The 26,735-nt window shown below is 39.1% G+C and overlaps 1 protein-coding gene across 1 annotated transcript; it reads right to left on the minus strand.

Moving 5' to 3' along the window:
- Positions 1-2,265: 2,265 nt before the first annotated feature.
- rars1 (arginyl-tRNA synthetase 1) lies at positions 2,266-25,934 on the minus strand. Its single transcript, XM_010791746.1, has 15 exons — positions 25,799-25,934; positions 23,683-23,817; positions 22,890-23,081; positions 22,180-22,288; positions 21,264-21,361; positions 20,700-20,821; positions 20,001-20,121; positions 19,453-19,582; positions 18,718-18,822; positions 18,028-18,206; positions 16,782-16,891; positions 13,589-13,694; positions 6,542-6,714; positions 4,244-4,491; positions 2,266-2,636 (listed from the first exon to the last, which is right to left on the minus strand). Exons 1-15 carry the CDS (start codon positions 25,841-25,843, stop codon positions 2,527-2,529), a joined length of 1,983 nt encoding a protein of 660 aa, XP_010790048.1. The 5' UTR covers positions 25,844-25,934; the 3' UTR covers positions 2,266-2,526.
- Positions 25,935-26,735: the final 801 nt, after the last annotated feature.

Consider the following 26,735-nt stretch of genomic DNA (forward strand, 5'->3'; position numbering starts at 1 on the left):
GTAGAAGGAATAGGTATTCCGGCGACGAAGAAGTCAGGAGCGTGTCCTCCCCGTCGAAGAACAGTGCAGCCAAGTTTACCACCAAAGGTGCGTAGAGAGAGGTGGCGCAGTTGTCTCCTTCCCCTTATTTATATGACTCCCGTGGAGCGGAGTCTAGCAGATCCCTAAAGCGCTCCCGCGCCCGGAGGGGCCACCATAACGTCCCAAAGAGACCGCTGGACAGAAAGGGGCAGAAGTGTAGATGAGTTGGTTCTCCGCGCCAAGCGGGAACCTTCAAGACGAAAAGTACTCCGAGACACCGCTAATAACGGACTCTGCCATCACTTACGCGAGCCGCCATGCTCTGCGCGCCGCCAACAGCAAAGTCTTCAAGTTTCTAACCCAAGTGTGCGTGTGGCAAGGGGGAGTGTCGCCTGAAGTCTCGAAGCAGATTGTGTCATAGCATACAGGACACCGAAGAGCCTCAAGTATGTTAAAAAGAGACCGCACGGTGGCAGAGACCGATGCTCGTCTGAATTGTTGATGGCCGACGGAGGCTCGCACAACATATGTAATTGAAAGTAGTTTACCCAAACCAAACGAAGCGTGAACTAAAAAACGGTTTTGGTTCAGGTGAATGAGTTTGCTAAGTACCTGTGCCGTATCTACATTACCGTCAATAGATTTTTGTCGTCGAGTTGCCAGATTACGCTGGAGAGATTACAGGTTGCAGATCCCTGCGTCTCCCCGTGCCGCGAGCGCTTTTCGTTAATCTCCACTCGCACGTTACGTGTTGACAAGGGAGAAGTCCGAAAGGTCCGAACTTGCACACCTTAACATACTACGTAATGTTCTGTGTGGGAATGTGCGTCAGACAGACTAGCGCTGACTAATGTTTGGGTCTGGTCGGGGACTTGAATCTGCGACCATACGGCTCCCAGTCCAAGCCCCTACTGACTGAGCCACTGCCGGACATACAACATAATTGATTCCAGCTGTTCTTTTATGATTTTTATATTTAGTTTACTCTGTCCTTATGTGTCCAATGTAATCTATTTGTGTTCTTATAGGATCACGTTTATGCAGCAATGACTCGGGTATAACTCATGACACTGGTATGCACTCTTCTTTAATAATATTTACAGTTGTGATTCAGTATTTTTATCAGCAGGTAGCATGATTGCTGCACAGGAAGGTTCACTGAATTAATACAGCGTGCTCTTTATCTTAAAGGTGTTGCATACGTTTTATATAAGGGAGCACCCTTATTAAAAAATGTACTCTTTATATAATTATATATTGGCTGTATGTCCCATGTTTCTCTAAATATAAGAGTTCTCGCAATGTAGGTATATTAGGTATTAGATCATCATGTTCATCCATTATTCCTCACTACATTTGGAAAAGTCACGTTAAACATTGAATTGTACATCTTGTGTAGGAACACCCTGGATGTGTCCACAAAAGCACGCTGAAGCTTACAGTATGTAGAGTTGCTTCTAGTTAAGGAGAGAGAAACGTATAAGACTAAATAATTGTAAAGTTTTCGGTAACTTCAGTGCTTGAAGTACCCTTTATTTGTGAGAGAAGTAAAAAAAAAACTAGTCTGCTTCTGAGTCACAAATATGGCTGCAGCAGGTAACGCACCATACTAATAATAATATTGGAGTTATTTGTCAAAACAAGTCCGCAAAAGATCCAGATCCAGATAAGTCACTTGATTAATTGCAAAATGATATTTTCAAAGAAAACGCCAATTATATTTTAGTCTAAGCATTTATATTGTAATAACTTTGTTTAGTAGAGACTGAAGTGCCATTTAGGAAATTTCAATATATTTAAAGACAGAACAACTTATGATTAATTGATGATGAAAACAAAACATTAATACTTAACATCTTTCTGAACCTCTCTCTAAGAAAACACTTTTTCTGTGGTAATGATGAGGCCTTGTGAATCCTTAAGAAAACGAAGAACGAAGAATTCCAGGTGTGTTCCTGTTTTAACTATTCCTTATCCGTTCCAGACAGCCTTATAGCATCTTGCCCCGTGCCCTCTAGGGAGTGAGCATGTGTAATGCCTTGCTCCTAAAGCAGAGAGGATTCTCCTGAGAAGAAAAGAGCCCTATGACAGAGGAGAATAGATTTGACTTAACCATGACTTTTTGACTCGGGTCACCTTTTTATCTAAAATTCCTGATAGTTGAGTCTGTACTTTTGCATGAAAATAGTTTAACAGTAACACTAGTAAGACCATTTGAAAATAATTGACACAGACTGGGTGATATTTTGGTTTCATGACAGTTTCTTTAATAAAAAACAGGATCCTCACATGAGATGTTCATGATGGAATCAACACAGGTTTTCTTGTTGTCTCCCTGCCTGGATATAATACCTTTGTGGATATTTATTTATTTTAAGTCCAGTGAGTTTGGCGTGTGAAAGAGAATGATTACTGTCGGTCGTCATCACTTCTCCTTTCTTTCGGCTCTGGTTTCTGATGAATGCAGAAAGCCACAGAAGGAGAGATGAAGGGCCGGTGGGGTCATCACATCCTCGCGACGGGGTTGATTCCCAGGATGTCGAAGCATTTGGCCATGATGGCCGCCGTGGCTTCACAGAGCAGAATCCTCGACATGTTGACCTTCACCACCTTACCTGCAGACACAAACAGAGATTTCAGAGAGAAATTATAAACACTACAAAAAAATAATTGTACAGTTTGAATTACTTCTTACTTTGAATGTTTTCTTTGAACTGCTAAATGTGCTAAAACAAAATGTGCTAAAGCTTGCCTTGCCTTGAAAAGAGCAAAACAAGACACAAAGATGAGGTGAAGGAGATCAAAGAAAGAGGAAGAGAGAAACTAAACAGAAACTGAGAAGCCAGGCCGATTGAGGAATGGAGAGAGAGTCAGAGGTGAAGCACAGAGAGATAAGAACAAACAGCAAAAGGTCAGAGGTCACTTTTAATCGCACAGCTCTAGCACACACCACAACATTAAACGAAAGTCGATGACCCGGACATCTGCATCAACACACGCAACACCCATGACTGTCCACCCCATCAGGACAAATGGCTACGCGGAGCAGAAATCCAATAGAAATTAAGTGTGTAATGAGCAGCGGAGGGTGAATTAAATAGACGGGCTGTTTAAGGGGCGGGCGCGTCGATGATCTTTGACAGACAGCAAAATGAGTCGGTAATTTTCACAAACAAGCAGACGCATCCAAGTATACAGAGTGAGGACCGAGGGCTGCTGACGCTGAGGGCGAGCCGAGGAGAGAGAGCTTTTATAAAAAGATAACAGAGGCTATAACCCAACCGCTTGTGTCCTTACTTTTTGGGAAAACTTAAAGGACATAGTAGTTGCTATATTGCTATATATAGTAGTTGTAGTCTGCTTCTGCGTTTAGTCGGTGATTCAAAGAATATATATATTTTTCAGTTTTTATTTTCTGGATAAGGGCTTTATCCATCATGAGTCTTAAAGTAGCTCTACTAAAGTGGTTGGTCTCCTGGCATTAGTGTAATTCAAATGTTATTAGCGTTAAAACTATCCCTAAATAGAAAATAAACCGGGGGTCCTCTTGTGTACATAATAATAATAATTACAGTAGACGTGGCTGATTTTCTTTACCTCTACAGTCTTGGTTATGTGAAAAAAACACTTAAGAAATATATTTGGAGGTAAATAATTATGAATAAAACATTTTAAACTTGATATATCTGCTGGATTAGAATATAATCTTTGAAAAAAAAAAAAAAAAGAATAGTGGTGTTATGATCATGAGAGACTTCAACTAAAGTGAGGAAGGTAAAAATAATCTTTTCTAGTTTTCTTTGCCATGTTGAGGATGTGTTTCTACACACACCCTTTTGAAAGAGGTTTACATAAGCAGTTCGTTAAGCCAACAACTGAAACTGAGTGCAGTCAGGCTCATGATCTGAGTCTCTATTCACTTTCTATATGCTTTCTAACAAAGCTAAATAATGGAAAATAACCTACAGCAGACGTTACTCCCATAGCGCTAATGGAGAATTTGCATAATTAAGCAGCTCCTAAACTGAAGTTGTAGCACTTCAGCGCACCGCAGGGACAGAATGCTAACGGGAACGAGAGGAGTGCTAACAGCGTTCAGATGGCGTTTAGTGGAAAGCCTCTCCCGGTGAAACCTCATTTGAATTGCCTGAGTTCCCCCTCCAGCAGAACATTTCCTGCTCTTTGGTTCTCCTTTTGCACTTTTGACCTTGATGTCAGTTACCTGTCTGTCGGTCCTTCTCCACGCAGTAGCAGCTGTCGTAGAAGTCGGTGAAGGTGGTGGCGAGCTCGTACAGGTAGTCGCAGAGCGTGTGCAGCATCAGGCTGTCCAGGATCTTCTGCAGGATCTCTGGGAAACGGAGGATGACCTTCCCCAGCTCCCACTCCGCCTCGTGCTCCACCAGAACCTCGGTGGTCTCCGCGGCCTTCTTCAGCGCCGCCTCGTCGATGTTAGCCAGGCGGACGATGGACCTGAAGGGAATCAATAGCAAAAGAAGAACATGTCACATTAGCAGAAATGTTAAGATAGGCTATTTGCTGCTTTTGTCTTTTTTATAATTATTGGTAGTTTCAGGCTGGTGAAGAAATGGAGAAAAGTAATTTAATAATACATGAACATGCAATTAAAGAAAGTCCCAACAGTTTTATTTGTATTTGGCCTGAATACTTTAATATGTTATTAACACCCCACTTTTAAATGGTCTTTTAATATGTGGTTATTTTTATATTATTTATATAATTATTTATTTAGTTATTTATAGATTCCCTTTTAAGTTGGTGTTTTATTCATTTGACCTTTACTAATCTTATTAACTATTACAAGTGTATTATTAATGGGTTTTATTTTATCCTATTTATTGACTTTGTCTTCCTTTATTTTACGGAGAGGGATCACCATGTCATTGTGTTTTATTTTGTATTAATATAAATTATACTGCTGTGTGTCTTAAAGTGTTTTTGCTGCTTCTAAAACTCTGGTTGTGTTTTAAAGTGTGCGTTGTTGAAGCACTTTGAGCTGCACCTGTTTCATGAAAATTGTTATACAAATAAAGCCTATTATTATGATATTACCTTTAACAGCTTTTAGAGTGTCCATTTTGTTATTTTTCAAAAGATTTAATTGGAAGAACAAGATAATCGATAACTGAAATAAATATTTGCACCTGTACTGTCTTCTAAAATATATTCAGCACAGACTCGAAGCATTTGGCTGCGTGGTTGTGTCTTTTCCTGACTTTTCTCCGACACTTGAACACCCCGCAGCGTGGGGGCAGCTGCCACCAGTGAGTGCTCTATTGACTAAAACGTAGGAACATCGAATCCTCTCAGGCGAAAACTGCTGAAAAAAGAGCAGATCAATCTCAGCCGGGCTCTGTGCCACCCTGAGTCTCACACCTCGGGGGGGGGGGCGGCGGCGGGACATGGCCACTCGATGCAGGGATAAGGGCCGGGGAGAAATGGGGTCTTGCTGATTGGAAAGACCCCAAATACTAATCCTTCGCCACAAGCTCCCACGAGAGGCTGATCTGATCATGAAAGTGTACCGGTGCTGCAGGAGGGTCTCTAACGAGGAAGAGTGGAGAAGAGGAAGCAGAGGAGGGAGAACACACTTTCAGTAGTTCAGCTATCTTACTCCATAAACTGCCTGAACACTGTCCTCTCTCTTCTGCATCCTCATATTTGAACTAACTCATCACCATGTGTTCCCCAACCAAGCCTCAGCGTCACATCTTTCAACTAAACTTAAGGCTCATTTCTTTTGAAAAGCCCCACTTCACAAAGCCTGTAAGGACCAAGATAAATGATGAATCTGAATGGATGTGCTTAGGGTCATATTTCCGACACATTTGATTTAACTTTAAAGTAAATGGTCATATTGTTATTACTTGTCTGTAGTAATATGTTTTGTAAGCATTCCTTCTTATTTTTGAATAGTTTGTGAATTTGTTATCAGATGTGTTCTATACTTGCTCCTGTTTCTTACTACCTCTTACTTTGTTTATGTTTGCGCCGCTACGCTATAGCAACTCCCCTCTTTGTGTAAACCGACTTTGAAAAAAACAGTTTGTGATTTTAGTCCTTGAAGTAATTAATTTAAAATTTGACAATTCTTTATTTATCTGAACTTCTTTGAACGTTAACATAGATAAGTACCGTTTTATTATTATAATCTTCAATTTAATGATTTGTCAGTGTATTGAAGTCGCTTCGGAAAAAAGCCTCATGTAACGTCTATATTCCCGCAGCCAGATAGAGGGCTGGTTGAGAATAGCTGCTGTATATAACCCTGATGCATTAGTGGCTAGAGTAAACATCTAATGCTCTGTAAGACAAACCCATACACCAGATCATACAGTTCGATTCAGCTCCGGCCATGTTGTTTTTACGTCCAAGGTGAAATCAGAATTGGTCTTCAACTTGCAAAACATGTTCAGTGGAGAAGCCGAACGTTTCAAGATGTCTGTATATAAACTTCTGCACCACTATCATTCATAAAGTGGTTGTTGGAGTGACCCCTGACCTGATGCGGGTGAAGGCGTAGAGCAGGTAGGCGGCCGTGTTGCCCCGGTCATCCAGCATCTTGTCGAAGGCGAAGACGTAGTCGTTGCTGCGGTTGTGGGACAGGTCGGCGTATTTGATGCAGCCGAAAGCCACAGACCTCTGGGCTTTGGTCAGCTCCTCGGGGGTCAGCACCTTCAGGAAGACAATTGCAGCTCAGTCAAGTTTCATCTACAACACCCCCCCCCCATACTCCCTCCCACAATTATCTTTAAGGCATTCAATATTCTGATAACTCTGTAGCTTTTATCATCTAGTAATTACTGCAGGCGCTGCGTCACCTTATGCTGCCAATAGTAAAACCGGTGGGTTGAATTTAATCCAAATGATGAAGAATGTCATTTAGTAACCTCAGGCAAAGATTAAATTGACTTATTAAGTCATCGCCTTCCCCCTGAATCTGCGCGTCTGATAACACAGGGAGTGAAAAGAGTGAGGAAGAAAGTTTTATGATGGTGATTCAAGTGGAAAACAAAAGCTTTCCGTTAAACAGACAGCACATACAATTAAAGGGACAGGACGTAATGTATTATTATTTTTAAGAATTTGAATAAACACGACAGGAAGAGACAGAACAGCCAAGCAGCTAACGTGACAGGAACAGAGGAAACATGACGTGAAATAATAGAAAAAAACACGATGTGAGACAAATGTATAGTGTCATTTTAGGAAATTATGCAAATGGAAGGAAATAGTCTATTTTCTGGGACGTTTGTCTGCAACTGATTAATACGCATTTGGTGCTTCAGTGGGCATTTAGGGCAGCAAGACAGTATATGTAGGATTTTTTCAAAACGAACCACGTGTTTTGTGTGTGTGTGTGTGTGTGTGTGTGTGTGTGTATGGAAATGAAGGAACATGCTGTCCAGTGCAACAGTGCGGCTCATTGATGGGTTTTTAATAGTTTTTGGACAACAATGGAGCTCAGAGGAAGAAGACGTAAGGCTTTGCAACCTGCACGATACTTGCCATAGTGTATAAAGGAATAGTTGGTTCAGGTATTTCTTCAGAATGAATCTTTGTAGACCTTATCAAGCAAAAATGCCAATCACTCTTTTGCTTTCAGCTTCTCATATAAAGTGTGTTTTTCTCCGTTTGATATCTTGTACAGTAAATGGATCATCTGGACAGCTTGATCAATCAAAATCAGTCAAATCCAAAATGGGAAGAATCTGTCTTTCACTGTCAATTTAGCAGAAGTGCACTCAAAACACTTTAGTCAACAAATTCACTTTTTCTATATGCACATCAGAAACTAATGAAAAGCATCAAAAATAAAAAAAAACATGTCCTTTCAATAATTAAACTGAGCTTCTTTTGCATTTCTCCAGTACAGAACCGCCAGAGGTTTTTGTATACCTAAAACCGCCACCGGGTCAAATTGACCCGCTATTAGAATGCATTGATTTTCAAGGTAAAATATTATTTTCTTGAATAGTGAGTTTTGATCGCACAAGGATGAAACGTATACCAATAGAATCTGTGGACTCTCAGCTTTTGCCTCCTGTACATTCATGAGTCTCTTTCTTTTGTCCATTTCGGAAATATGACTGGCTCTCTATCTATAACTCTCTATCTATAACTATCTATAACTCTCTATCTATCTCTCAATCTATAAGGAACCGCAGTAGGTAGACAAAATGCGTTGCTAAAGCAACACGTCATGTTTATGCGCGAAATCAATAGCGCGAAAAGGGGTGGGGTCAATATGACCCGCCGGGCGGAAATAGGTATAAATGGCAATTTTTTTGTCGATTTCTTCAATCTGACTTCATATTGGCACATTTTAACAACAGAGGGTGCTACATAACACACTTTCAGGAAAAGTCACGGACTGGGAGACTAATATTTTATTGAAAAAAAGTTACATACAATAAAAAAACAGCTGTGGGTCAAATTGACAGAACGGTAGGGGAAGATGGACTTTTATTAATCCCTTGTGGGGAAATTGTTTCTCTGCATTTGACCCATCCTAGTGTTAGGAGCAGTGTGCTGCCATTTTGAACGGGTAGGGTAGGGTACGGTGCCTTGCTCAGGGACACCTCGGAAGCACTTGGTCTTGCCGGGACTTGAACTGGTGACCTTCCAGTTGCCACGCCAACTCCCTATCGACTTCGCCACCACCGCCCTGAAGAACACTTGGGGCATGACCAAAACAATTTGGGATCCACTCAGTTAATCAATAATGAAATCATTGTTTTATTTCAACTAATGTTTATGGTCATTTTTGCTAAATATGGCGATTATTTTCTCGACATTTGATCCCAGAGACCAAATTGAGGCCTTCAAATTATTTGTAATGCCCACAAAAAGTCAAAAAACCTAAAGAAATGATATTTGGTGTCAAATATAAAGCAGAAAATCCTGATCCTTTGTGATGATCTGCATCTATCATGATAGTCCATTCATCAGTTACACAATTATTGGATTAGGGATATGATAGGATCAAAGAGTTCAGGCGACAGGACTACACAAGAGGGCAGGGATGTTTAAGACAACACTCTACATAACAGGATGAACACATATAGAACAACTAATTATGACAGAGGAGTAAATAATTTAAGACAGTAGAACATAGGTGCAACTGAGACTAACTAATGGTATCCGCAGAGTAAGAGGCTCATGTGTGTTCGGTGTGTTTTAATGAGGCAGGGTTAGCAGATGGTAGACGTGGGCACCGACCCAGACATACAGCACAGGGCCAGACGGGCCTGCAGGGAAACTGCGCTGGCACCAGAACCTTCTCAGCATTAAAATCATTGTAGTTCAACTGGAAGTCACCCACTGTTTACACTGCACCGAGTACTCCAGATCATACTTAACCGGGGGAGGTTCTGTTGTTTTTTTAGCCTAATTTTTTCCCCCTCTGCAAGTTTCCGATACAAACCCTTCAACATCAGAAGGGGCATACACTCAAATTAGCAGAAGCTGTCAGGATTCTCTGTGTGAAGTAAAGGGAAAACAGCAGCCAACGATTGCCTCGGGAAGAATGAAGTTTGTTACTTTCTAGGTTGAATCAAGAGGAGCTGGATCAATCTGAGGTAAGGAGGTGAACAAAAACAACTTTGCATTCCTGAACATACACTTCTTTGTAACAAGGTCAGGTTGAGCTGCGGTGATGAAGACGTGTGTTGCAGCAGGGAGATACCGGCAGCTGAGTTTGGGTGATCTGTTAGCGAGAGTCAGGGCGCTGCTGGGGAAAACACAACGCACACTTATCAAGCCTTCCACTGAAGAAAAGCTACAGAGATGGTGATTGTGGAGAAATCCCAGACACAACAAATGGTCTTTGATGGTTTCATTAATTAAATGTCAGCGGAAACACCTCCGCAGCAAAAGCTTGAACTCAAGGAAGAGAAATATCAGCTGCAAGGCTTTATGGTGTTGGTTTGCCTTTGTTCCAGCCTGAAACCTCCATAAATACTTGGATGGATAGCTTTCAAATGTGGTATTAAAGTTGCAGTAGCATCCATGTTCATCATAATGACTTTGAGATCCCTGACTTTCCATCAAGTGGCATAATCTGGTTAATACTTTGATTTATGACAAACTTCCTGCAATACTAACGACATCCTCATTAGCCTCATGTGCAGGTTTATTCCCAATTAGCAAATGTAACCATTAGGGCTGCACCATTTGGGAACATTAACTAATTGTGATGATTCTGACTGATATTGCCGGTGCGACAGGAATTGCGACATGGAGAGGGAATTATCATTATTTTTAAACATCATTACTTTTATCGTTGCCAAACAGATTTAGATGATCATGGTGTGATTTCTTTAGGAAGATCTGTACAAAACAAAAATATTTCATTAAGTCTTTAGAATACCATTTGTTGACCAGGGCAGCCACAAAATAACTAATATATATATACAAGCCTATATATGTCAGCATGCTAATGTTAGCATTGAGCTAAAGATATTTAATTGTTTTTTCTTAAATTGTACTTTGTTTACTTTGTGATTTAGAGCAACCATCGGCAACACATACTCTGAACTGGAGTGACATCTCATTATCTCATCATGGATTAAACCAAAAGCAGATCTTCCTATGGTCCTAGTCTCATTTTAATGAGGTGTGATCATTTAATGCTTTCAGCTGATGAGGTTTTTTATCACCGCCGAGTATAATCCATTTCCAGTCCGTCAGTTTTTATCTTTTAGTTAGAAATCAAACAAGACAGAAATAGCATGTGTGTGGCTGCAGACATGAGGAGGTTAAAGCTCACACAAGACTCAGGTAGAAAAGAGCAGCATGATGAAACGATGAAGAAGAGGAAGAGAAAACTTGAGTGTGTGTTCCTCCATCATCCCAAAACCACAAGATGTTCACGAGAGACCAATCAGTCGGCTTGTTCTCAGAGCTCAACAGAAAATAAGTTCTGGTAGCATTTTTTTTATATCAGAGATGCAGCGGTCTATTGATGTGATGGGAAAGATCCAGAGTTGAAATCTCTTGGTGCAGGGTGAGCACGAGAAGGATACATGTAGAGTCAGATGATCATTACTGTAAAGTGAGCATCCTCAGAAACTGGAAAATATAATGAGCTGCTCACTGGACGGCTTACTAAAATCCTTATATGAAAATCTATACCACATTGATTGACAAATCATATAATATTTGCCAAAATGAGTTGGACTGACAGATATGATATGAAAACAATTAAATCCCTGCTTTAAAACTGAATAATTGAAGTCCAGAAATGGTGTTATTCTTCTCCGTTTAAGTTTTTTTTAATCTTTAACAGACCAAAGAGACCAAGAGTTGTATCAAGCAGGAAAAAAAACTTTACTCTGAACAAAATCTATTCAACCTCATACCACTCCCAACCATAGCTCCCAACATAACAGGTGTCAAGTGTGTTTTAAAGCATATTGTCACCACTAGGGGGCAGCAGAAGCTCTGTCTGAAGGGACTTGGCTTGGGAAGTGAAGGGTTGCTGGTTCAAGTCCCAATGACACCCATCAAATTAAAACGTGTGGACGGGTAGCCAACACTGGTATGTGTTAGTGTATATCTGTATTCAGACCTAATGTGGTCCCGTGCATGTGGGTATTTGAACTATGTAGGAAATAACAGTGAAAAATATACAACAACAGAATAAAGGACTGAATTCCCCCAAGTGAATGAATAAAGGGTCAGATTCTTCTTTTAGTTATGAGTCAGGGCCAGCAAGAGAATGAGACTGCTTTTAAGGCTTTAGCTGACCTGACTCAGCCCCCAAGTGATACGATTCAGAGCATAATTAGGAAAACATCTTGAATTTCAATCTGAAGAAGATAAATATATATGCATTAGATGTTTTACAGGAGCCACAGTCGTCTTTTTAGTTGTATTAGAAAAGTTTTTTTTTTGTAGAGACAAGTGTTTAAAATGCAACAAAGCTCCAAGCTGGAATCCTACTGGTTGCCTTGCAGTGATGTGATATGAGAAGTACTTTAGTTCAATGAACAGCCATGCAATTGTTTATCAGACCGATGCTCTCTGTTTGAAAAGAGATGGAGGTCAAAGTGAGGGAGGATGAAAAGGATAGACGATTCTGATTCGCTGGCATGTTTCAGACATTTGATGTATTTCCACCTTAAGGCTCTGCTGAGCCAGTGACCCTGGCTCAGGGGTCACTTCACCCCAAAAGATGGTTTATTTTATACAGATTTCCAGCTATTTGAGATGTCTTTAGTAAAGGAGCAATGATATGTAATGTGAGCTGCCCACAAGTATACGATAATAATAATAATTGAGAAAAGTAATCTTTCCAGAAACAATGCCCCTGTTTGACAAAAACATTTAAAATAATTGTTCACTTTTCTCAGAGCTTTTAGTCTAATCTCATGGGCTTCATTCACAGATTCCAAAGAAATATAGTAAACAGACCTTATGTTGTGAATAATTTGTCACACTACCACAACCTAATTATAAGGTCAAGAATTACCTTTCAATTTCTCCAGTTAGTCGGAACATTTTCTAATTATAAAGTAGTTCTTATATGGATTATCTCAAATCAAATGACGAAGAAAATGGAAAGAAATGGTTTCATGATTCTGTGAGCGTCACAAGTGAGATTCACCTCCACTAAATGGGACGGCGGCAGAAATGTCAGACAGTAATATCCTAAAAACCGGGACAAATAAAACCAAAGCTGTCTGGATGGCTAGACACCACTAAAGGAACAATTAAATTACGTGTAATGTCTTTGCCCTTTGTTAATGTCACCTTTCCCTTCCAGTTTATGAGACAGTGACGGTATGTTACAGCAGACAGCAACCTTTTTTTTTTATGATGTTCAAAAGTGAAAGTGTAGGCTATGGGATTCATATCCTCGACGTGAAATGCTGCCAAACAAAACACTTATCTTGTAAATCAGAGGTGAGACATGACACAAAGCCAGATATTAAAATAACAGTGAAAACGATAGAAGGCGTGTCTTCTCCCTAATTTCCTCCATCAGCGGCATTGTTCCCGTTAGCCTGTATTTACCCAACTTTAACTTGAAGAATCTGTCGAAGTCTGGCACATTTAAATCTCACCGGTCATAATGTCCTGTGAAAAGAATCCCCCCAAAACACAATAGGAAGTGTATTAATAAATACACTGAATAGAGTCAGCACCAGAACAGAATTAAAGCAGCGCTTGACTTCAAGTCAGCAAAAGTTTTGAGCTAGCGAGGCCTTTATGTATTTTGGCTTGATAACAAAGTTTTTCTCTGATTTTATTTTCTATTGGAATATGCAGGCCAACACCTGCGAGAAATTATTTGTGGTAAGCGTAGCTTTTCTTAATATTAATTTATATTCTTGCGCTATTGACACAACTTGTTTTAATTAAAACAACCTTTTAAACAACAATAAAACCACATCTTGATGGAGGCGTTCTTTATATAACCTTCCGAATATTTGTTTTGAAGTTGAATACACATCATTATTTTACAGAAATCTCTCTCCATTTTGTTTCCAATGGGAACTCTATGCAGCAGCCCTTGTTGTTAAAGACATGACGGCGTTCTCACCTTGTCTCTCTCCTTCTCCATCAGCTTGTCCATGCACCTCTTCAGTCCCTCGTCCAGCAGGTCCATCAGCCTCACCGTGTCTCCAGACCGGGTCTTAAACTTTTTCCTGGGACACAAATCAAGGAGAAAGAGCTTACAGTTAGGGCTGGCTCAGGCTGACCTTGAACTAGCCTACAACTATAGTTAGATGCTGGGGGACGTTCACTTCTCATATTTCACCTCTCTTCTGCTACTTATTCTTCATCTGTCTGCTTTATTGTTGAATAAATGCATGTTCACTCAGACTCGGGGGCATCGTTGCTATCCCTGAGGTTTCTCCCCTTTTTCCGTTGTTGGGTTTCTAAAGGAGTTTTCTCTTTAAGATGCGAGGGTCTAAAGGAAAAGCTGTACTCACAGTGAAGCCCCCTGAGACAAATGAATATGACAAACAAAGGATAAAATGTGATTATTTGATTGCGAAAGTTAAATGAGAGCTGACTTTGAGTCAAGAATCTGCATAAATCCCAAAACCTTCAGACCAAATAAAAGAATATGAGGCAGTGAGTTTTTCTGACATATTAACAACCCCCCTCCCCCCCCCCCTCACACACACACACACACACAGAGGACTTTACAGAAACAGACTTTTGACTGTCTGCCGGCAATAATTATGAGTTGCTTGCTGACAACTTGGGGCGATACATTTTGTAAAATCAACCAAATCCTATGAGCATTACAATCAGAACACGAGCCAAACATTTAATTACCACCCCCTTTTTTTACTTGCAGCTATAACAACTCCCCCCGCGGCTGCTTTAAGCCCTTATTGTCTGGATGAGCAATTATGAAAGCAGCATGATAAATGTCTAATGGGGTTTGGAGTAGCGGAGACATTGTGGGGCCAATTTACGCCCCCTCATGTTACTGTGGGGCGTTTAGTAGCACTTAGTTATGGCCTCTGCGAAGAGGAACATCAACCCCCCGCCCGGAGCTGGCACTCCTGCTCCGGACGATTGATTAGGAAAAAACAACAGCGTGACAGGAAGTGTTCAAATGATAGTGCGCGCTCACCTAATGGCCACACAGTCATCAGTGCTTACAATAAAAGGGAATAAATAAAAACCAGGGGATGTAAAGTTAAAATGCTTGGGACGGACAAATATGCTCTGATCAAACATGCTCAGTGTTTTTTAGTTTACTACCAGTTTATATCAACTTGTGTCCTACTTTCATACCTTTGTCCATCATTTATATTAATTATGATAACATTTTAATCATATGGGATTCAGGCATGTGAACTTTAACAATTGAAATGAAACACAATTAGATGTTTCCTTTCATACACTGTTATTTGCATTTATTACAGACAAAGACATTTAGAAGAGGATTCATAATTCAAATTTCAACTGTGTGGTTCTATCATTTCTGACTGATACTAGCATATTCACCCTTTTCATTCTTCCTTTCTCATATTTTGAAAGATTCTGCATTTAAAAAGCCTCAAATCTCATATTCCAACCCCGACACAAGTTGTTTTTTCAGCTGGCATTGTTGAATCTAATTGACTAATCTGTTGAATCTGTGTTGGAGGAAGCTGGCCAGCTTTGCTTAACAAACATTCATTCCAACCAGTGTTTCCTCCTTTTGAATGACTGAGTGGGTTTAGTGTTTGTATCATAATGACTGAAACTTAATCTACTATTACCATACAAAGCCAAACACTAGCTTTTAAAAGTGTTTTTAGGACGGTAAACCATATTAAGTAATTAAGATAGTTATTAATAATGAAAATATGGCATTAAAAGAATAAAGCTTAACTACAGTAGCCTCACATATTTGTTTCAGCTGGTTATTCTTCAAGTGAACCAATTAGCACATTTGTTTGCAATGTTGTAGTAACAGCAATACTTAGTTATCCCTAATGCAAAAAGGATTCAATATGTATTCATTTGGGATCCATTTGATGCGGTTTCCTGTCTCTATTAGTGTATGTTAAAATGTCATGGTAACTGATGGAAACCTAAGGCCAATAAGTGTCAGTTTTAAATGTAATGTAGGTTAGAAAACACGTGGTTGCTGTTGTGGGACGCATTCTTTCTTCTTAGCATATCTTCAACTTAAGATAAGCCTGTTTTATGTGTTAACTTTTTTTCTGAGTTTAAAATAGAAGCATCTTTCTAATGCGAGCTTAAGTTGTAACCGTCCAACTTGAATTACCGTCATCCACCTACTGCAGAGCTTCTCAGCCGCCTCATAGTACCTCACATGCTGAGTGATTTTGCATCCTTACCTCTTCATACACTGACTGTACTGTCTGTGTAGCAGCATCTGTGTATCTTCCTGTTTATTTGGTAATATAGCCATGTAGTAAAATACCTTTTTTAATGCATGACAGTAAATGCAGTAAAAACATGGAGCAGTGGTGATAAAGACACAGCGAAGGACATCCAGATGATTATAGTGATGCTGCGGTGGAGGAGCCTCAGTGTCCTGCTCTTTGTTGCTGCTCTGATGACGGTGATTTGGGTCCGTGTTAAAGCGTTATTGGTTTGCGTGAAGCAGCGACTCTCAGACCTTCAACGCACTCAAGTGTCAACACCGTCTGTACCATGGAGAAAAGCTCCCGGGCTTTATTGTGTTTTATGACTTTGAAAAAAAATGTGCGCCTTCTGTTGAGGCATATATTATTGATCTATATACGACATATGCTTCTTCTTTTTATTTTAAGAGTTTTAATGTCTAACAGTCACATGATTAATGGAACCAGTTTCTACTGACAGATTTGTGGATTCATCTAAAAGCATAATGTCCTTAAGTTTCTTAAGGAGACATTTTGTAAGGAAATGTAGGAAATATGCAGCATCTATATTTGATTTCTTGCAGAAAATGTATAAAAAGCCACTTTAGTATACTACTTTTGTTATTGCTCACATAGTATGAAGTGGTAAACAAGTGCACATTTGGAATTGCTGTCTCCACTGATCACAGACAAAAATTCTTAAACATTTTAGCTCCATGTCGAATATCAGCAAAGAAGGGGAAAGGCTGTCCGCAAAAGAATGGTGAAAAATGCGTACACCAGCAGAGTAAGCTACTGACCTGCTGGTTGATTTCAAAGCCAGGATGAAGACATTTAGCTTAGCTTAGCTTAGCTTAGCGTAACGGCTGTGACTGCCTGCTCTGTGTTTGGTGTCACTGTGTGTTTTAAACTCACTTGTCCTCCCCCAGCACCACTCCAAAGCCTGCATGCTCCACCCGGGTCACCTGAGGGTCGTACCAGCCAATCAGCTGAGCCGCAGCAAACACCACCTGGAAGTGTGTGCCCTAAGGGACAAAACAAACACAAACGTCAGTGACATATATACATAAATGTTACAGTTTCCAGAAAAAGAGAAGAACTTCCTCCCTGTCACTGCTGACTGGAAAACTAATCCTGAGCGGCTGCACTGCATAGCAAAAACAGAAACAAACTAACAGAACTGTGTATGATTCCTCAGACCAAATCATTTTGTAACCTGTTGAAATTACTTTTAAGACACCTTTGATTACTTTATTAGACTAAAGTCATGCTCTCTGTGGTTATATTTAAACAGCTTTCAGCTTACATAAGCCAGTATACTGTTAACAATGTTCACCATTTTAGTTAAGTGTGTGAACATGCTAACATTTGTTATCAAGCAATAAACAGAAAGTACACCTAAGGTTAAAGAATGGTTTTGCGAGTATTTTTGCTATTGACAAATGAAACCTGATGATGGTGCTAAAGAAAAAAGAACACATGTTAATAAGAGCCAGGAACTTCTGAACCAAATGTATATGGAAATCCAGGAGAGATCATTCTTAAATTGTTTTACTCTAAATGACCACTTCATGACGGGGTTAGTCGTAGGAAAAAAGTCATCACTGAAGTCAGTAGGATTTATCCTCAAGCCGGCATCAGTTTGTACAAAACCAAAGCATTTAAGTTAAGAATTTGTTTTTCAGAGGAGAGTGAAAACCTCATGCCCCAGACACACGTGTCTGCGTACACATGTTCCTTGTTTTTTCAGTATTTTCTCAACACCTTTCAAGGATGCTACGTCATCAAGTGGCGCAGCAGGACCGTTCCAATGTCCAGCATACTTGGAATTCCACGGGGCCGCGTCCTTGGTTTAGGGGAAATTTCGAGGCTGCACATGGGTAGACTTCGCATCCTTAAAATCCCCACAATGCTTTGCACACGGACCAATTTCCCCAAATCTGTGGCGGAAAATGTAAGGCCGGGCCTCTCATATGACGCACACCTGCACACTTGCTAGCCTGTTCCACTCTTCGTTTTCCGAATGCCAGGAAGGATTCTTGCCTAGCTTCTGAAGGAAGTGACTCGGAAGATATGTGCTACCGAGCAAGCGTACTCGCGATTGAGAAACACCCTCATTCCCTCCCTCTGCAGTCCCTAGCCTGTCCCACTCCCCACCCACCTGTCCGCTGTCTGTGACGTAGATGATCATGTCCGCCTTCTCGTCGAAGAGTCGCTGGCGCAGGGCTGCAAGGTCCGATGTGTCGTAGGTGTACCCGCCGTCAGATTTGACGATGGTGAGGGGGATGGGCTGACCCGGGACAAAGACGATCTTACGACCCTCGTCCATCTCGCTCAGACCTCAGGAAGGAAAAAGAAGAAACATAAATAAAGGAAGGAAGGATGTTTAAAGGGAGAGGGTGTACAGGGGAGGGGGAGAGAGTGGGATTAAAGTGAGTAATAGGAAAACAGGGGTTATGACAAACAAAGTTTGATAAGAGGGGAAAGAAGAGAAAGGGGAGATAATGAGTGAAGTGAAGAATGAAGAAATGCAGATAAAGAGGGAACGCAGATACACATAGGGGATTAGACAACATTAAAAAGAAAAAAAAAACACATAAGGGACTTTTTTTTTTAACTTGAAAGACATTTATGAGTTAACATTGCCCCCTGGTGGTCACAAAAGGTTGTTGCAGCCTACATTTTCAAATAATGAGTGTCAAGGACTTTGTATTTAGTATTATTGGCGCAAAAAGATTAGAAGCCTTCAATGACCAAAGTCCATAGAGGGAAACCTTCAAACTGAGACCGAGAAAAACACAGTGGATCAAACATCTTTCTGACTCAGAAACGTCCTCTGCCGCACACTGACCTCTCTCGTCAAACTCTTTCACCACCTTGGTCATCATTTCCTGGTAGTAAGACTCTCCTCTCTCGATGAGCGTAATGTCCAGGCAGTTGTAAACCTTCTGAAACTCTGAAACACACACAACCACCATCTTAGAATCCGTTTTAAAGAGCAAATAATAAACAAAGCTTAAGAATACGTAGAACTGAATGAACACAAACAAACAAATGTTATTGAAACATAAACAATTGTAAGTTCATTTAATGTGTATTTGTATTCCCATGTAACGAACATATTGTATCTCTCCGGTGTATTCATTACAGATGGACTACCCATCTGACATTACCCAGAAATATTTGTATTCATTGTTTAAAATGGGAGCATTTTGATTATGATGACAGCTGGTTGAATCTATACATGCTAAAGAAAGGTGGAACAGTGCTTCTTTTCTTTCCTCCATTGTCATAGGGAACACTCCACAATTCCAAAGGAAAGGAGATAATGCTGTCCCAATACTCTACACAAAAGCATAAGTTAAATCGACACGGCAGACCATCATCAATAACAACCGTTGTTGCATATTAACAAAGCCTAGTGTAAGCAGATCTTAGTGCAGAGTTTTCATTTAGTCCTTATGAATTCAAAACAGCTGAGGAGCTGCACTGCATGATAAACAGCACCGTCTTTATGTTTTTTTAAGGGAGGATTTGTCCCTTAACGTTACAGCCTCGTAAACAGGTTCATTAACACGCAGTGTACCTTTCCTGGAAACATCACAGATGAGGTTCCAGGCTTTAATGAACTCTGGCTCTTTGCTCTGCAGTCTGACGACACACTTGTACGCTCGCTTCTTAAAGTCCTCCTCCTCGTCAAAGCGCTTCTTCGACTCCTGAGTGAGGGGAGGGGAGAAATAAATGAGAGGGGGGAGGAGGTGGGCTCCGAGAAGAGAGAGACATGAGAGACCAAAGAGTAGGGTGGTAAGATGATGTAAGAAGTAAATGAGGTGTGGAGAGAAATGAAGAAACATAATGTTCTCTGTTTATACAAACATACACATACAAGTGCTGCACTGTTACGCATCATGCTCCATAGAATATTCCTGCATCAGAAATATCCTTAACAAAAACACCTTAAATTCATTATTTTAAGCCCATTCTTTTCTCCAGCTGGACTACTTTTAAACCAAATATGATGCTGTGCTTTGTTGTGTGTCCTTTCAGATTATTTGCCAACAATTTCCAAAGTGCCCTGAGGATTGAGACAGCAGTGGAAAACAGATAGGCAGAAACAGATGGAGAGTTACTGACTTTGTAGAAGGCCTGCAGGTCTCCGATGGGCGGGCAGGAGGTGAGGTAGTCTGGGAATTTATCCTGCAGGTGGGCGATCAGCATCCCAAACTGAGTCCCCCAGTCTCCCACATGGTTCAGCCTTTTGGGTGGACAAAGCAGTGTCCAAACTAAAGTCCACAACTGACACTAATCATGACTTTTTACTCTTCTGACCGACAACTGAAAAAACTTTGGTCTGGAGTAAGATAGGGAAATGATTGGCCACATTGTCAAGATATTGGGTATGAATATTCAGGGGATTATGCTGAAAATGTACTTATTACAAGTTGATACAGGAAAAATCATCATACAAACTGATTAGATTCCTATGAAAATGAGTATTTATGATTTTCAGTCTTGGCATGACAGACAAATCAATATCACTATAGCAACATTAGAATTTGACTTAAAGCAAGCTGAATCTGAAATGTCCTAAATGGCCACCATACAGAGGACTGATTTATGCCACAGCATGACTTTTCCTTTTTTTTGGAAAAATAAAATATGTCTAAATGTTTTATCCGTGCAACAATTTAGTTTTCTGGAGTAAAAGAGCCTTACAGAGATAATAATGAGGCTGTAGACTTTTAATATTTCTATGACTATAGTACAGTGAGGTTAGTGGTGTGTGATGGTGTTTCGCATGCAGGAGGTTCTGTTAACAGCGACTGAACTGACCTGAGAACATCGTAGCCCAGAAACTCAAACAGCCGACTCATGCTTTCTCCGATGATGGTGGAGCGCAGGTGGCCCACGTGCATCTCTTTGGCGATGTTTGGAGAGGAGAAATCCACCACCACCTGAACAACAAATACACACAGATTAAACGATACATCATAAACACAAACCTGTGAGACAGAAAAGCTTAAAATATCTAGTTTAGAAGAAGAAACAATGGTCTGTGTTTCTATTCTCAAACCAAAATATGTGGCTAAGAGGAGCAGCTCTGCAAACCTACACAGTGAAGTATGTGGCAGACAAACTAGATTTTAAATAAGCTCAGAGGATAACATCACTAACTTGACATAGCATCTGTTCCGAGATCTATGCTCCATGTTATTGTATCTATCTATCAGGGCAGCAGAGGCCGTTCAATTAATAGTTTACATGTAAAGATCTGTGGCAAATAGTGGCTGAGATTACACAAAAAGTACTTATAGTTAGTTACGAGCATGACTTTAATTCTCTTGATATAAATTCATCTGAAGCAGTTTTCACGCAACACAAGGGAGTGTGACTTACCCTCTTCTTGGACAGTGGGGGGGGCTGCACGCCGTTGATCAGCAGGTTGCTCATCAGTTTGGACACAAACGGCCTCTTCAGATAGACGTTGATGAACCCTGAACACAACAAAGACAGAAGGGAGGATGAGAGTGATTTTGATGTATTTAATGTTTGGATATACCTTTTACTAATGTTTTACCATGGTGTACTTATCTACTTTTAGTTTTTTACTTATTGTGTTTTTTTAATAATGTGTGCCTACTTGTTCATTTTTGAAATATGTAAGTCTATGCTCTTTACTTCATCTGAACTATACTTCAGCTGTGGTAAAGTACATTTCCCAGTAAGGCTGCTCGATTATGGCAAAAATCATAATCTCGATTATTTGGGTCAATAATTGATATCACGATTGTTAAAAACGATTATCCATTTACTTTGAAAACATCCATTTATTGGAGAAAAAAAATTTGAACAGTATGTTTTTAACAGTTGATTGCCCTGAACTTTAAGTATAATTCAAAAACCAATAAAAAAACAACATTTAATAAAAAATAAATTAAAAAAAGTAATAATAAAAAAATAATCGTTTTATTTCGATTACGTTGTTTTTGTAATCGTTGCAAGCCATAAATCGTAATTGCAATTTAAATATGATTAATTGAGCGGGCCTATTTCCCAGTTAAGGGACAAATAAAGGAATTCTGATTCAATGATATTGATGGTATTTTCAATGCGTCATAACATTATGAGAATCCACAAAAAAACACAAATCTTTCAACATTATTTGCAAAATGTTTAATACAATTGACATTTCTCAGAGCTGAAGTGTTTGACGTATGATTATAGAACTTATTGTGACCGAATATTGTTTTAATTGTAGTTTCTCTTTCAATGAATGAAAATATTTTTTGAAAGAAGAGCCCATGTTTTGTACCTGGTCCGGCGATCTCAGTTTTGAGGATGACTTCGTTGTCGGAAAGGTTCTGGACGATCTTTTGTGCAATTTCCCTGGGGTTTGTCTTCACTCCCTTTGCCTTCAGAATCTGGAACACCACACAAGACAGTTTGGCTTAAAATGTCTTTAATTAACTAAAAAGAAATAACTTACAAAAACAACCGATTTCACAACTTTCAGTGTAATTACAAAATGAGATGTATTGGATTTTCACAGATGATTAAACCTGCAGTGGTTGTACTGATTCAGCTTTTTCTCTCCACAGAACAATAAGAAATGGTTCAGCATGAATGAAAGGCCTCCAAATATTATCAGGCTCCTAAACAACTTCAATCTCGTAAAAATAGGTCGATAAAAAAAAGAAGAGCCTTCGACCTAATTCAACAATCTTTGAAAATTATCCTTTTATTCTCCAACGTTTTATTTGTTGTTCAAAAGGCTTTGTTGTCATATGCATAGCTACAGTGTAGATATGAAATGAAAAGCTTAAGTCAGAGGCTCCTTCAACCATGCAACATAAATGTATATATTAAGACATAAGTATAAAAACAGTGCAAGCTCAGGAGTTGAGCAGTCAAGGAAATTAATAAAGTATTTAAGGGAATCTAAAAAGAGGAACTTTTATTGAATTTCTGAATTTGTACGCTCACTGAAACTTTAATTAAAGTCATTCTCTGTGCTCCACAGACCTGGGCGATGGCCATGGCGCTGTTGCACTGGTACTCTCCAAACCTGGGCTGCTGGCTGGAGGCCACGGACAGGGGGGGGTCTTCCAGCTCGGGGTACGCAGCACGGATGGCCTCGCAGAAGATCTCCTCCAGCCGGTGGAGGATGTTGGTCATGGATTTAGTGCAGTGAACCGTCCTCTCCTCCTGCAGGCTCTGAGCACACACAGCACATCGGCCTCATTAAGAGATTAGACATGAATCCTTTTACCTGCACATGGAAATAAGCTAATAGCTAAGTCTGGCATTAATCATCTCTTCTCTTTTTAAGATTTATGTGTTTTAATGTGTGGTTCTTGAGAAGACTCGAAAAACTGTTATTTTTGTCTGACTCTTTCTACAGAGGTTTTTTTAATTGAAAAATCAAATATTTCAGTCACTAGTAGTGTCATTTTACAATCGTGCTGCAAGGGTGGAAAGCATACAAGCAGAGTAAACCCTGCAGTACAACACAATACATTGTAGGATTTTGACAGTACTTCAATTTAAAGAAAAAATCTATTTGTTTGAACACCGTGGTAATGTGATTAAAAAGGAGGAAATGTTTGTTGACATGCTTGACTCTGAAAGATCCATATTGCTCTCAGAGAGCAAAATATTATGATATTTGAATAAGTTAAATTCTCAAAGAATGTTGTTTTTTCTTTACCTTGCTAGATATTTCTGGTTGCATTTAACAAATAAAAAATCCTGAAATGTCCCAGTTTTTGTGTGAACATTTGTTGAGTATTGTTTTATGTGTATTCTGTGTATTCACCCTCTTCAGGACGTTCAGGCGGTACTTCAGTTTGGCGTTTTCATCCCGCAGCTGTTCCAGGCGGGGAGATGGACTCAGGTTCTGTGGTTTTTTTAGACCCTCAACCTCTGCAGATAGACTCTTGATCTCCTGCTCCTGAAAAAACAAAACATTCAGATTTACATTTCCGTAGAACTAACTCAATCCTTAAAACATTACGATCTCCCTGAGCAGCATCTACTCAGCTGAGGTTCTTACTTGCAAGCTGACTGCAATAGAGTAACAAGTAAAAACCTATTTTTGAATCAGATCAACAATTTATCCTATCAGAGATTTCATCAAGTTTTTACAACCGCTGTAATTGTACTGTGACAACAATCACTGCTAACATTTTACAAATCAACAATGACAAAGCATTGTTAATGTGTCAATGTATTTTTTATGACACAAAAATAAATGTTTTGTTGTTTTCGGGATGGACTATTTTCATGTGATTATCTAAAGATACTTACTAAGATTAAATACAGTCAATTTCAAATGATTATCATTTAGCCAACAAAGCTGGATAAAATGTGTTAAATATGTTATATTATATATATTGTTGTATTTAAAAACCACTTCTGCATTCCTGCCAGGAACTTTGATAGTAAATCAGGTCAAGTCGTAAAGTTAAATAGCACTGAATCAGAGTGAAACCAAAAGTTGTTAACAAATGATGAAACACATATTCAAATTACAAACCGACATCTAAGAGTCCCTGAAGATTTTCTTGTAAAGGAACTAGAACTAAACAAGGTATAGGATTCAGGAATATGAAAAGGCTCGATCATAATGTAAGGATTGATTGATATACGAACATGTAGCTTACTGTTTAATAAGGCTGATTTATGAGAGAAGCTACTGTTGATTGACAGGAAGTAGCACATTTATCAAATGTTATTGTACCTTTGAAATCAAATTAAGACATTGCATGCATTTAGCAGTGGGACTCAGATATTGTACTTAAGTAAAGGTAGAACTACTACAGTAAATCAGTTACAGGTAAAAGTCATGCATTTAAAACCTTACTTAAGTCAAAGTACAAAAGTATCGGCATCAAAATATACTCGAAGGAACGAAAATCAAAGTACTTATAGTTCGTTGGAGCTCAACTCAGAATAATATATGAAATTACTGGATTATGATTATTGATGCATTAACGTGTTCATCAGAGATGGTAAAGGTGTAGCTCATTTAATTACATGTAATAACTACTGCTGAATATCTTAACCTATAAATATATATCATAGTTTATTCATATTTTAAGTTAGCATATAATCGGAATCTTTAAAGTTACTAGTAACTAATTATGTCAGATAAATGTAGTACAATATTGGCATATAAAATATAGTGGAGTAGAGGTATAAAGTAAAATGGAAAATACTCAAGTTAAGTACCCCAAAACATACTTAAGTACAATACTTAAATGAAGGTACTTCAATACATTACACCTGTGTCACTGAAAAATGGGTTGACCTAAAAAATGACAGGGAGACACTATTTTTTCAATTGTACCAAAACAATAGGTATTTGGTATACAGTTTCTTAGCCGAATTTGAGAGTGGTGACAACTTACTCTGTAGACATTCTTTGTTTTAAAAAAAAGTTTTGTAGTAAATTGTTCTGAAAGGCATAACAACATTAAATCTAAAGTGTTTAAAATGACGTTTGGCCGGTGTGATGCTACCTGGCATTTAGCCTGCAAGCAAATGTATCTTAAAATGTGTTGAATGTGTATTTACCTGATAAACTAAATGACAAATTATTCCATAAGATGTTAAGAGCATTCTCCAACTTTTCTAGGCTAAATCATGTCATGTGTTTTATAAAAATCCTCTTTGATTAGAGGGAATATGAATTGTCACACAGATAATCACAGGGCTGTTATTGTTTGTATACGAATAGGCTGATCTTATAGAACATGATGCATTGCTGTAGATTAAACTCCCTGTCAGTATTTAAATAAATTAAAATTAGCACAAACCTAAACATCTACAGCAGTAAAATGCAACCTCAATGCAGCAGTAGGGTAATACAAAAACATAATAAATAATGGTAAAACACTGATATTTTTACATTTACAGGTAACGTCTCTTACCTGCTGTTGCAGTCGGGTTGTGTACTCGTTTACAGAGTCTCCCATCTTTCTGAAACTCTTCAGAGAAACTCTCCTGTCGGCTGAATACAGACACTCGTGGCTGATGAAACAACTGCTAGAGAAGGAAGAAGTTGACAAGCGTACTTCCGGTATGTCTTCTTCTTCGGTTTTACTGGCGGGTCGCATACCATGGTATAAGGAGGACAGCGCCCCCTTCTGTAACCTGTATGTACAGCACTCAGTTTAATGAACAATAACAATAACTACTGCTCCTATACTATATTTACAAAAAAAACTGTAATAAAAACACAATTGAAAGTTAAAGTACCTGATTTTAGTATCTACACAGCTTTCCTCATATAATATTTTATTATTTTGAGCACTTTCCAATAGTATACTGTAGCTAGTTTTTTAGTAAAAAAGGAAATTATTCGTATGTGAAAATCTACTTGGCAATAAACCTGTTTCTGATTCGGGTTATAATTCTAATCCACTATACTTCCGATTTATCAGATAGATTTAGCTACTTTTCAGAACACACTTGTTCCCTTTCTTTCCAGTGAAAATCGTGTATAGTCAAATGGGTTGAATGGGAATTTAACTGATAAACAAAATGACAAATTATTCCTGAAGCCGTTGAGTACATTTTCCAACTTTTCATGGCTAGGTTATGATATTTTGAGAAACTCTTGAAAAATTAAGAGATAAAAAAAATATGCTGATTTTATAGAATATGAGGCATTGCTGTAGATTAAACTCCCCAACAGTATATAAAGAAGTCCAAATTAGCACAAACCTAAACATCTACAGCAGTAAAATTAAATATATATGTTACAAAAAAGTAATAGTATTACACTGAAAGAGAACATTGTAATGCGCCATGACTACATTTACTTTCCATTCTTCAAGTACATTTTGTTGATAAAGCTTTAAAATG

The sequence above is a fragment of the Notothenia coriiceps genome, unplaced genomic scaffold, assembly GCF_000735185.1.
Source record: "Notothenia coriiceps isolate Sejong01 unplaced genomic scaffold, NC01 NC01_scaffold00035760, whole genome shotgun sequence".
Lineage (NCBI taxonomy): Eukaryota > Metazoa > Chordata > Actinopteri > Perciformes > Nototheniidae > Notothenia > Notothenia coriiceps.

Excerpts from the sequence above, each read along its gene's own strand:
- rars1 (XM_010791746.1), bottom strand. The coding sequence starts at position 25,843 with ATGGGAGACTCTGTAAACGAGTACACAACCCGACTGCAACAGCAG. Across the intron at positions 23,818-25,798 it reads CAACCCGACTGCAACAGCAG|GAGCAGGAGATCAAGAGTCT; the intron begins GTAAGAGACGTT and ends TTGTTTTTTCAG. Across the intron at positions 22,289-22,889 it reads GCGCCATGGCCATCGCCCAG|ATTCTGAAGGCAAAGGGAGT; the intron begins GTCTGTGGAGCA and ends GTGGTGTTCCAG.